General features: G+C 35.6%; 1 protein-coding gene across 1 annotated transcript in view; it reads right to left on the reverse strand.

The window, feature by feature from the left end:
• PDE5A (phosphodiesterase 5A) overlaps nt 1-5,401 on the reverse strand; it is a 45,953-nt gene extending 40,552 nt beyond the window's left edge. The window contains exons 1-2 of the mRNA XM_026081438.1: nt 4,819-5,401; nt 3,225-3,314 (exon numbers count right to left, since the gene is read on the reverse strand). Coding sequence (XP_025937223.1) covers nt 3,225-3,314; nt 4,819-5,397 — 669 coding nt within the window. The 5' untranslated portion in view covers nt 5,398-5,401. The remainder of the gene's footprint in view (nt 1-3,224; nt 3,315-4,818) is intronic.
• Between the last annotated feature and the right edge of the window lie 8,376 nt (nt 5,402-13,777).

Raw genomic sequence — 13,777 nt, forward strand, 5'->3', positions numbered from 1 at the left:
CCATGGTAACTCTGTGGTAAGAGCTGGCTAATACTAACTTTTCACTGGTGTTTTTAGTACTACTGAGGAAAAAAATTAAGTCTGCTTTGAAGGTTTTGGTGTGTTTCTGTTATACACATTGATAATCAGAGTAGCAGTCATAGCGATGTCTAGTTACACAATTATCTGCTGTTACAGAAGAGAAAAATCTTTCAGGAGCAAAATGAAATCTTTCCTATGGCTTCACACTTACAATATGATAATTCTAAATACGTGAATATACGTGAATAGCTTGAAATGATCTCACTTACAGCCTTTTTGTTTTTCTTTTTAAGCAGAGTAAAATTCAGATTACTTGAGGCCTTTCTTCTTCCTTGTTTTCTTTACTAGTCATAAACATCAAATGTTATAGTCTAACATGCCAGTAAGCAGCATATAGCAATACTTTTGGCATAAGAAGTGATGGACAGAATTTTAGAGATTGTGCATCAGTGGCTTACAGATATCAGAACTTTCTCCAAAGCCCCTGAAGGTAGATGCACATCTTGGTCAGTTTACATTTGTAATTTTTCATGGCAAAATGAGGACTCTTTACAAAGCTAGCACTGTAAAGTCTCTATAATCTGAGCTTGAAGAATATAATCAGAATTTTCTGGATCTAAAATGTGACATTTCTACAGACTCAGTCAGAACAGGTAAAGCAGGAGACTGAGAAAAGTTCTTGTACTATTAAATGAACATGTTTCCATTCTTCATGTGCATCTGTGAAGTGAAGAAGTAAAGTACTCTTTTATTGCACTTCTTTTTTCTTGGTAAGATTGCTGATAGTTCCTGGGTCCCTTTTATGAGATCTTCTGTGGAACAAACTGTGGGGTTTTTTTCTTCTTCTATGGAATTTTTTATTAATTGTTATTTTTAAGTGGGACTTCGGTTGCTCACATTCCTCACAGAAATGGGAAAAACATCTACTGGAAAAATCTCCATGCTCCAGCAGGCCCAGAGGATTTAATAATCATCATGAGATTTTCTTCATCTCCATTGCTGACTCTTTTGTTTTAAAGAATAGTACCAATACAAAACAAACAAAAAATAAAACAGTTGCTTCTCTTTCTCAGTGTTTATTTTTGGAGAACTTCCAGATACAGATACAGAAGAATGATCTTTTGACTGTGATTGCTGATATCCTGGCTAAGGCGACATTCACTAGCCTCAATACTACTTGAGGGGCTTTGGGGCTGTTTTTCTTAATGGGGGAGGAGCCAGCACTCTATTTTTTTAAACAGAAAAAGCAGCAGAAAGCAGATGGCAAATTAAGGACTGATTCACTGACTCCAACATCTGTCCAGAAACATGTCAGAAAAGCATTATGGTGAGAGTGATGAAAACCTTCTGGTAGAGCCTTTAAAATCAGAAAAATTTTAAAAGTGCCATTCTTTCCTATAAGAAATTTTATAGTTCAGCTGCTCCAATTTATTGCATATAAGAGTGAGTGTAACACTGCCCTCAAGCTTCAGGTTGGTTGAAGTTTTCAAAATAAACAAATACCTGCTTCATTTCCACTTCCTGATGCACTTAGGAGTAGGAACCTAGCTGAAGATACGGCCAATTGCAGGTTTATTCAGCCTGCAAGTCACGGTGTATTTGACCAACAGACTACAGCTGTTATTTCTCCCCCACCTACCATCAGGACATGGTGAGAAGTAAGCACTTAAATGCTCCCTAGCCAACAGGATTTTGTAATTCATTTCTGATCCAAATTACATAGAGCACAGTGTTTTTTCCATTCAACAAAAAGAAAAGGGATGGCTTGGGTGAAACAAAGCTTTGCATCAGCTTTTTTTTCCATGGAGCACTGCTCTCTGACAGTGCTTCTGACAACGTCTGATTTGCTGATTGGCTGGCCCAGGGCCAGCAGTGGCTGCTGCTGGTTAGAAAGGGGAATGACTTTGCAGTGAGTTGGGACTTGGAGAGGAGGACTAAAAGCATCGTCTCTAAGGTAGTGGATTGCAAATTTCAAGTACTATCCTTGGAAAAACTGGAAAATATTTTTAACCAATATTAGCAGTAGATTAGGATGAGAAACCCTGCCTGATGATCTGGGTCAGCTAGAGTAAGATTCACCACATCAAATAATTCGAGAGTTAAATCAGTATATTTAATGAGTAAAGGTTTAGTGCAGTGGGAGTCAAGGTGACACACTCCATAAGAGGAGTAAACAATGGAAGAGCAAGATGAACAAGGTATGATGTCTTCAAATCAATCTTGGCAGCATTTCTTTTTGGATTTTGAACTTTCTGGGAGCAAATTATAAATCCTTTGAAAAATTAAGGAATTGCAGGAGAGAAAATCTCTGTCTAAAAAGCTCTGATGCAGTCTGATAAGACTTATGCTGTGCAAGCATTAGAACGGGTGATGTGGCTAAATGGTGCTCTTTTCAGTATGGAGGGGAAAAAAAAAAAAAGGAAAAATAGTGGAAATCTCCCTAAGTAAATAGCAAACTTTTCTTTCCATTCCATTTTTTTCATTGACTTAATTGAATTCACTTTTGAATTACTCAGTGCAAGAAAAAAGCACAAGTCCATAATAAAAAACTCTCCTTATTGCAAGAGTATCAGACATGAAGGAAGAACTTGCGTGAGTAGCAGCATAGGTGGGAGATCTGCACTAGAGTGCAAAGAACAGATTCACATCATTTTAAATTAGGAGTGATCTGCCTTAAAGTTATATGACTTTTCTGAATCACATTAGCACTATATGTGTTTTTAAATGCCTGATGTTAAGCACTTAACATGCTTCTTAATTTATTAGTTGGCTAACAGAATGTGAAAAAGAGTCTTTTAGATGGTGGTAAAAACTGATTTGTATCATCTGAAGATAAAAATCTAGATATAATCTAAGCCAAAGTAAAGTAACTCTTTATTGCAATTGGAGTGTGCACTGAACTAGCCCAGCAGAAGTGCAGCAAACTTGGATGGTGACAGAGACCAGGTGCAGGACCTGGGAATGGCACTTGTGCAGTTAAACACGTGCATTCTGCTTCTGCATCTGGGGTTAAACTCTTCTTGACAGCTCCATTTGGCTTATGTTACTGAACTAGATAAGATAAAAATTCAAGCAATCATAAGCATACAGTCTTTTAAAAGGGGATGGTTTTATACTCTAATGACTGACAACTAATAAAATTTTAATGAGTTAGCAAAGCTGGAAACACTATTATATAAAGGGATGCAGATACTGCAACTTACCTCTTCCCTGTGATTTTTTATTGGCATACACAGAATACTCTGAGTCTTATAGCCGGTGATCTGGTCAACTTCTGCATTGAATCTTGGATCCTGATACAGGAGAAAAATATAATTAACTAACTACTTGCTTAAAGATGCATTCTTTTTCTTTCCTGATCTAAAGACTAAAAAAGTTGTAATATTTAACTGTTACCCAGGATAACAGCAGTTCCATTACTAAGTAACAACTATATAAAGTCATTACTATCAGCATGTTTTTCAAGAAGAAAAAAATACCATTTATGTGGAACATGAGTGCCTGTGGATAAATACCACTGTCAGAAAGAAAAAAAATACCCTTAGGAAAAGCCTTTTTGAGCCCAGACCATCACTATATTAAATTTATATACAAAATAACCACATTCAGTGTAGCTTTTATTTTCAAGAGGAAATTACAGAAATATACTGAAACACATACAGTCACAGAGAAACAAGGTTTCATGACTGTGGTTAATATTTTTGATTATAGTGGAGATTTTGTTTCTGTTTTTCAACTGGATATTGATATAAAACTCTGATTTTTTTTTTAATCTCACTAAAATGAAACAGACTATTTTTAAAGACTGTTGTTCTTTCTCCAGCAGTTGATTTCAAATTCAGCATGATGGTCCCAATTCAAGAAAGAACTTTTAAAATATAAGGACAGGTGATACCCTGCTGGAAACATGTGCTTAACAAGTGTTTTTGAGCCAGTAAATAAGTGTTTATGGAAAATTAAAACATATCCAATCATACCCCTCTTTGTTACTCTTGAAAATTACAACTTGGTAATGTCACCCATCTGTGTAAACATGCTCAGATTAATGAAGAAATGATCAATCATAAGTGGTAGTTTTCAGCTCTCTATGCTTTGATTAATCAGTTAATAAATTAATCAAGTAAGTAATTCAGGAAAATTTCCATAATCCCTAAATTCAAAGCACAAAATCAGCATGTTAGAAAAACCTAGAACAAAGAGATGTAATCCTTTCCCATTGCTGGATTGTATTTCTTTGTCTAGCCTTGTCTTAAATTATTCAAAAAGCTGAGTATCACTTCATTTGGGAGACTCCTATACAGTTCAAACATTCATCCTGTTTTTCTTCATTCAGATCCTACTGCCTTAGGAATGATAAAATTCTCTGAAGTGTTTTCAGTCATGGGGCTGCAGTTTTGCAGATAATTATTCATACTCACAATTTTGGTACAGAAGTATCCTGGTTCTTGATACAAGCAGAAATGTAAACATTTAAGTGTCCAAAGCTGGAAATGCAAATACTGGTGTGCACAAAACTGGTTAAGACTGGGCTGAAAACATGACTGCTAATGTCAACTTACATCATTTTTCTTGATGATACCATTCCTCTAGCATTAGTCATAGGTAAATGTGTCTGTATATGCATGTGTATATAATACATGTATTATAATAGAAATTTGGGGTCTGGTTTGCATATTCACTAGTACAAATCAACGTAGCTCCAAATACGTGTATTAAAATGGCAAGGTTACATCAGCTGATAATACGAGTTTTTTTCCTAGTGTCAAAAATTACTCAAGATACATTTTCTTGGTTTACCTCATAAGCGTTCTTGATGTTCAGAGGCTGGCCTATAGCTGCTACGTGACCCACAATGCCCTTGTTCCACTCCAGGCGAATGCAGTTGTTTGAAGCTTCTTCCAGGGTGGAGCCTTCTGCCACATCAAACAGCCTGCTTACAAGAAACTTCTCGTTAGAGCTGTCCTCACAGACCAAGAACAGGGAATAACGATCAGCTGCTATAAGCTCATGGATATGTAGGAAAATTTTGTGGCAAAGCGCTGTGACATCCAAATGACTAGAAATATCTTTCACAAGTTCTAAGAGTCTTGAGCACTGATCCCCTGCGCTGGTCCCAATCCGTGGAGATTGCAGAGGCATCTGTTCCTTCTTTTCAGAGTCAGAGAGGAAGCTCACTGCTCCTACTGAGTCCTTGACAAAAATGGGCCTTAAGGGTCTGTCAAATTCAGAAGCAGAGATTTTCCTCGCTGGAGTCCCAGCGTTGGTGGTCTCAGCACAGGCAGGCTGGTGACAAGAGCAGGATTCACTCTGGGTCTTGGTTCCCTCCTTGCAGACTGGGATGGTGTGAACTCTCTCAGCAAACCATGCATTAACCATTTCTCTGTAAAACAAAATGAAAGATAGTAAGTGTTGTAAGCTAGAAATCATAAGGAACCAATAAATGTATAAAGATGACACTACCAAGAGGATAACTTTCAACCTTTTCACACCGAGTGCACCTTTAGTGCTTTTCTGTACCAATGTTCTTCAGTTTTAGCCAGCACTAAGTCAAGGTTAAGCAGTAATGTTTTACGCCCCACAAAAAAGGAAACTATTTCTGCTCAGAGGAAATAACTAAATAGTGCAGGGGATGACTGCTTAGGTGGCATCTTTTAGAGTATAAAAGATCAAAAGTTTACACCATAATTTTCTGCTTGGAAAGTTCTGGTCCTCCCATTCCTAAGATGTAGAACTCTTTAGATAAGATAAACAAACTTTCTGTTTTAATCCTATTTTTCCAGACCATTTCTCCATTTTTAAAAGATCATTTTGAACTTTAATTCCGTCAAAGCCACCTGAAACCCCTCCTATTTTTATGTTGTCTGTAAACTATTTTTTAAGTTAACTTTCCCCATGTCCTCTCAGCGTTAATGAAGAATGCTGGTTTTAGACTCAAAGTACAGAAGTTTTGCTTAAAAACTATCAGAAGGAAACATTCTGATTCAAACCCCTTCAAAATAATGAAAACACAGGCTGTTTTCATGCATCTCTCTCATTTCCTTCCAGATGAAACTCATTGCCTACTTCAACCCAAAATATGGCATATCCCCAAAATGACATTTTTGATGAGTTTGCTATTAAACAAAAAATGTCACCCATCTCTGGTATTTAACTGTTTCTGAAATGAGCTAAGCGCTGTACTGACAGACCTAATACATCCTTCCTAAATACAGCTTTTCTGAATTATCCATAAGCAAATACATTATCAGTAACATTAATGTACTTTTCCTTATCACTCTAATATTTTCATGTCCAAAATCTTTCAACATGGGGCTTTTTATTTCATATATTCAGTGAAGAATCTTCCTTACAGCACATGATCAGCTCTCAGATGTTTTTTCTCAATTACATAAAGTATAGGCTTATGAACAGCAAAAATCCTATTAAGAAGTCTGATCTTTTGGAAACGTCTCATGGTGGTCATGTTTTAAATTTGGTATATTTTTTATTTGCTCAACAGATGACAGAAATTTCAAGAGTGAAGCTGAATGAAACCATGGAAATTAATCAGGTTAGTCAGCCAGTGATCGGTTACATGCATTAGTGTATGTTGAATACGAAGAACGCGGTACATAGCCTTCTTTGCTTTTTACAGAATGGCTTCAACTGTGTTGTAGAATGCAGTGGTGCGGGTGGTTGCTGCAAATGATTAACTGCTAACCAAAAGTAAAGTAACTGATTGAAATCCACAGATATTATTTCTATTAACAGCAATACACAATATGAAAAAAAGGTATTTGTCTTCCATTAGGAAGGTTTGAAAGAGTTTCTCAGATTTTGCAATCATGTATGATTTGGAGGCCTCAACCGTAGGCAAACATAGTGTGAAAAATTAAATATCACAGATTTATAAAATAATGCAAGTGTAACGGGAGCACCTGGGCAAGAGAAAGACATGATATTACTGCACACATTCCACTTTGGTGTGAACTACCTGGTAGTTTTTTTCCCCTTAAAACTGTGTTTGACTGAGGTAACTCTCACTCAATACAGCACTGTAGAATGAAATTCTTGTCTTCTTCACACTGATGCAACTCCAAATAAATAGGTGATAGAATATTCTTTACTTTGGACTCTGTCTGCTTACTATGTTCCTGATCATGCAGAACCTTACAAACATGGTTAATACCATTCATAGTCTTACTGATCTTCAAGGCTGAATGGCCAGTGTAGTCATATAGGACATTTGTGAATCTTCTGATGATCAGGGTCTTGAGTTGTTAAGGCTGTTTGTCCAAAAGCACTGAATTAAATGTTGGATGCAGTTAAGGCAGAGGGATTTTTGCTTCTGAGTTCCACAGAGGTAGGATTTCATTCCATGTTTTCACATTTTCCATGAAGCTCCTGGAACACTTCTTGCTGTACCAATAATATATCTCAATCAACATCTATGATAAATTCCCCAGCAATCTTAAGCTAGTCCAATTACTGGAAACATGGTGCCAGAGAACACAATGAAATTCCATTGTTATTCGGAAAGAGTTTTCATTCATTGCTTAGCTACTTATTTTTAAGGAAAGTAAACTCTGCTTTTTAAGTATATTAATAGCTCCCAATGTCCTTCTTTATTACAGCAGTAATATATATATATATTTGTTAAGAATCACTTCATCCCAATATTTCATGCAGTGAAGAAACAAAAGGAACAATTAATATATTATTAAGACTCCGATTTTAACAGGATTTCTTTGTAGTACTTTAAAGCATAGATATAAGAATGTGGGAGGTGTGACTTTGTATTACTGAAATACATAATATTATACTTTGACTGGAACAGTATCATCACCTTTGCAAAAGCTGTTTCAGTGAGAGTCAAAATAAGAAGTTAATTTGATGACATTTTAAAATTTCATTTTAATTGTAGGAGAAAACAATTAAAATTAGTGATGAAAATGACTAAAAAATCTTTAAGAAACTTAAACAGGTTAAAGTACAAAATTTGAATGTAAACACATCATGAGTTTTGAAATCAGTGCTGATAACTCTTGCAATAGTGTATGTTGTGTAATATTTGGGTTTTTTTTTAATCTAATCTCCTGAAGAGAAGTAATTGGTAATTTTAATTTTTTTCTAAACAAAATTTAGTATCTAGCACTAAGGCTGCAGAGAACCAGCTAAAAATGTGAGTCAGGTGCATTTTAAGCCTCAGACACAGGAAAGTAAATAGAGAATAATCAACATTTTTTAAAAAAGGCTCATGACTTGAGTCAGTTTCATGATTGCCTGTGCTGGCTTGATTTTTGAACACTCAGGACTGGCATTATTGTAAAATAAGATTTAGACATGACAGTAAGAACTAGTATCAGATGGAACAGTCTTTTTAAACTAGTCAGTGATTAGGTGTAGGAAGCTGTGTACTTTGTCTAGGCATGTTTGAAAATGCACACGTGTAAAGCTGTACTTACTTGCTGAGTGACAGCAATTTTTACAGGAAGTTGATTCTCTGCTTATTTGTGCTTGAGGGAAAAAGATAGAAAATGCTACCATTTTGGCTAGCTGTGTTTTCCAGTGAAGTTACATGGGTAGATGTGTTGATGTAAGATACAGGGCAGAGAAAGAATCAGGTACCCATTGTGGATAAAGCAAAAGCTAAAGCAGAAATTTGGTTTATCAGTTGAAACCTGTCATTTTATTTAAAGTGTCATGTCACGTGCCCCAGCCTTAATAGTGGAATAGTAATAATCAGTAAGAACAATGTATTCTGTATTCTAATACCAGTTCTCACACTGTGGTGATGAGATAATTTGCTTTTACCTCCTTGGCTGTTTACTGTGTAAAATAAGCATTTTAATGCTTCTCTAACTTACGGAGATTGTTGAGGGGTGTGGGACATAACTGTAAAACCTCTCCCATGAAAGTAACCACATTTCTTTAATAAGGACTGACTATGTATTAGGCATCTGCATTATTTATAAAGCACTTCAACATTGAACAGAACTTTATATTATGCTATGTTACTTTCCTTGTAGAGCTGTACAATTATGAGGAACATTCCTCTCCCCCTTAATGTCTTTTAGATGGCAGTCCAATAACTTGCCAACAGCCTGCGATTCTCAAAAAGCTGTGTACATTAGTAACAACAAAAAAATCCTCAACTATACTGTTTAAAGCATGTTCTTCAACTTCAAACCATTTAGGCATTTCAGTTTAGGCAACAGTAAAGTTGTTCACATTTAGCTGGAATAAGAACAGTTTTCACTGACCTTTACTGCACGCCTCTTCTAACAAGGAAACTATTCAGCTCCTTTTACTTGCACAGTTGTATACATGAGTGGAAAAACTAGCATTTCACATTAACTGAAATGTAAAATAGTATTCTAAATCCATTTAAACTATATCAGAGAAGGTCTTGACATGTGTTTGCTTGTTGATATTCCATCCTATTTAACAAAGTTTGACAAGAAGAGTATTCTTACAAACATGACTTATTTTCTCAGCACAGAATTAGTCCAATACCAGACACATATTGAACCACAAGTGATATTACTGAAAATTAGTAACAAGCGCTATGCATGAAAGGGCTACATTAAGGAACAAATACTTGTAACTATTTAGATGAGTAGTCTTCAGTGAGCATTGGTATTGTCAAGAGCTGATGGTAAGGACCAGACCCTTGCTGTAAGAGAGAGACTGTTAAAGTAAGTTTAGGAGTTATAGGAGTGTATTAAACAGGAACAAATACTGATCCATACTGATCTACATGTATAGTTCAAACCAATACTATGTTTCCATCCCAGTATAGCCTTTCAATCACTGTGTCTTGAGGAGTTATAGCCATGTGTGTCTGTTCCTCATGTGCTGCATACATCCTTTACTATTTACTTATTTACTATAAGCCTCTGCTTGAGAAAGCCATAATTTATCCCAGAAGTCATCAACAGAAATAGCTGACCGTGAATTAACCTTTTTATAGGCTTTTACATTAGCCAAATCCAGTCTTTCCTCTATAAAATGCAGAACTTCAAAGGAAACTGAGAATAGTGACTGCTGAATTTGGCAGGTGACCTCATCAGCAGATGATAAAATGGGAGAGGAATTTTGGAGAGTTGGGGATGGGAAAGGGATGAAAGTACAATGGAAGATAAAACATTTGAACAAAACAAAAATGATTATGTGATTCTTCCCTCTCTAATCACTTGTATACAGCTACACATTTATTATCTGCATTACATTAGAACTCAGAAACTTCAGAGGATTTAAATTTTTTGAACCTAATTTGTTAAATACAGCACAGAAAGTAGAATTGTCCCTGGAGCAAGAAGTTTTCAATATGAATAGGCAACAAAAATAGAAATCAGTGGGTGAGAAAACAGATGCAGAGAAGACACATGGCTTGAGCCAGCTCATGCTAGACCTGAACAGAATCACAGCTTGCTTTATTTCCTGTGCTTTACCTATCAAACCATGCTGACCTGACACTAATTACTGTTACTGGGAATACTAAATAATTTCTTTAACCCATCTTCATTGTGCTTATTTTCAAAATACACAGCATACTGATCTTCTCAAAAGATTAGTGAAGATGTTTAATGAGTTGCAGACAAATTATGATTGCCTTGCTAACACATGTAACTATGCTACATAGTAAGGCCACATCAATGCGACCATTCACCAAGATATTTTTAGACAAAACATGCAAAAGCAGAGCACAAAATGAATACTAAGATGTGGCTAGGGTAGTATACTGTATCTTATTCATCTTGCCCGAAGAAGATGCATAATAATTACTGTGCCACAGAAGCAGTCAGTAATGAGTGGATTTCAGTGAAACAACAAATAATTCCCAATATATTTTCTTTGCTGCTGAAACATCTTTCATATCTACAATATGCAGGGTTTTAATGAGCATTTTGCAGCATCAGTTGTGTAGAATGTTTTGCTAATTTTTCATTCAAACCAGCAGTTACTGCTAATACACTTCAGGGGAGGCATTTGACCCAAACTTGCTACTACGGAATGCCAGCTTTCGAGTGGCTGTGTTCCTGCAGCCTCATCCTGCAAGTCAACGATGTTTCAAGCCAACTGTTTTCTCAACTGCCTTCCTTAAAATAACCACTAGATGTCTACAACTTCTTTCCTAGGCCTTGACATAATTTAGACATAGAAATCATTTAAAGGGTTAGCAACAACTTGAGATCTAGCCAATTTTAACAAATGAGTTTGAAAGTCACTTGGATATTAACCTTGCCTTCTCATTTTCTTTCCAGTACTTCCTATTTTATAGTGATGTTTTAAATGTTTTGTCTCCCTTCTTGTGAAAGATTTAAATAAACTATATAAGGCCTCATTAGATGGAAATAGTAAGAAAGACTATATACAAAGTCCTATTAAATGAACTCAAAAAGTAAATTGACAAAGACTGTTTTCCTTAAATTGTTTTCCTTAAACCCTTCCAGGCTGTAGTTACTTGAGATGCTATTTCTAATAGTGGTAGGCAAATGGTTTTTGAACACAAAGTATGACTTAAAGTTGGTGTCCATTTTGGGGCACAACTCAGTCAAACATATAAACATACATTTAACTGTAAACATACAAGCAGACCAATTGACTTCTATTTGAATCCAGCTCTAAATGAAAAACTTTAATTCTTGATTCAAACCATGATTACAAAAGAGTGAAATTAACAACTTTCTAGAACTATGTATTCATATAAATCTTGTCTTATGCTACTATTATTTTAAAATAGGAGACAGAGGTTGATTTATTATTTGAAACAAAAGTATTAGAAATGGGGGGCTTGCACTAACTGGTTATTCTTCGCCATTTTCAAGGGTTTTTTAGCAACCAAACTGTAAGCCTAACTTTTCACAAGAATAGCTATCCCTCCCTTGAAGGGACTTTCTATTCACAGTACAAAGAAAGACAAAATAAAACCTCGGGGATATGAAGGTCAAATTCTAAAACATGACCTTTTATTTCTCCTCCAAATGTTTACTTCTTGTTCCAGGCTCAAAATCTTAAAAATAACTGTGGACCCAATCATTTCTTTGTGGAAAGCAATGACACTTTTGCTGGTGCCTTTGCTGAAAGAGGATTAAGAGTTAAGTTCACACCTGTCTGGAGGCCTAGGATAAGTCTTACGCACCACTTCAGTTTCAATTAAATTCCTGAAATAGGGCTTAAGTAGGACCTAAGTGGTGCAGAGGCTTTGGGCTGGCCCTCTGTCACGGGGTGAGTTCACCGTAATGCACAAATAAATGGGAAAATATATATCTTTTACTAAGCAAATATATTTTGTGGCTATATTTTCAGTGCCAGACCTAATGTGAAATTACAACCATTGAGTCATTCACAAGGACCCTTTGAGGAGGGCTTATTTTCTGGCATTTTGCAAATACCTCCTTTTGTATTTAATGCTTTTTTTTTTTTTTTTAAGTAAATCGTATAAATCATGTAAATTTTATATATATTTTTGTCAGTAAAGAAAAGAAAGACTTGTACTGTGATTTTAATAATTATATTTGTTCATGACAAAAGCAAAAACTTCCTTTTTTAATAATGAAATTGAAAATACGTTGTAGCATGTTTGCTTGAGTCAAGAATGTACTGTATAAAATTGCTTTGTTTGTAACACTTGATCATATATTCCCACACAATTCAGTTTTAATCTAGCATTCAGATGAGCCTGCAGTGCATTATAATATTCAGACATACTTTCTTTGGTCTGAAGGCATACTAGGTGATATATCATGAGTTTTTATCCTCGTGCAAACAGCTAGAACAATGTCTATACACTGTGGAAGTCTCACTTCAGCTTCAAAATAAGATTGATGTGGTATTCTTATTTTACATATATAGTCTTTGTCCTAATCCTGTGTAATCATGTGAATGTCCTCCTCATTTAAGCAACTAGTAATTGTGATGATTCTTCAACAGCAGCCCAACAAAAAACTTCCATGAACTTCTACAATTTAAAAATAAAAGTGTGAAACTTTTTTGTCTCTCACAAAGGCAATGAATACCTCAGCTCCACCTTTTTTCCCCCCTTACCCGTAACTTAGGCCCTGTTCTCTAAAGTCTTGCCATTAACAGCAATAGGAATGGAAATAAGATTTCAGATGCCTTTTGGCATTATCACAAGTACTATAGTACCATACTAAAGTTATCCTGAAACAAAAGAAGGCAAAAGAGCTGTTAACTGTTAAAGTAGTTCACCCCATCTTTTTTCCCTTTCCTCTAAAGATTACCGGTTGCATTTTAATCAGTGTTGTGCATGCCTGTTTGTTTCTTTATTACCTAAGGCAAACAGTAAGTGGTAAAAGCATGTTCTCCTGTGGCTGCTCACTACCAAGGGTGCACTAGTTTATAGCCAGGAAATCAGGTTATGGCTGTTTGGGAATTAAAGATGTAAATTGTTATATAGTGATTTCTTATTGTTCCCTGAAGTGTCAATCTCTTCAGTCTGCAGTAACTGTTTTTTTTAGACATTGTTCCCAAAATATTTAGGCACAGACCTAACTTTACTTCCAAGAGTAGATGCCAAAAATATGCATTTACAACTTTATTAATGTCGGTAACATTCCTTACTTTCCTAAATGCTTTTTGAATCAGGATTTTAAAGTATTTTGAGATGATCTTAATACTTTGCACAGTTACTGAGAAAGGAATAAGGATGTGGAGACTATTTATGAGTGAGACAGCCACGGAGATCATTAAATGTACAAGAAAATACTTTCCAATATTTTCATTGAAATGAACCTTTTTATTCTTTCTCAGA

Source organism: Apteryx rowi, unplaced genomic scaffold (genome assembly GCF_003343035.1).
Source record: "Apteryx rowi isolate R43461 unplaced genomic scaffold, aptRow1 scaffold_55, whole genome shotgun sequence".
In the NCBI taxonomy this organism is placed as follows: Eukaryota; Metazoa; Chordata; class Aves; order Apterygiformes; family Apterygidae; genus Apteryx; species Apteryx rowi.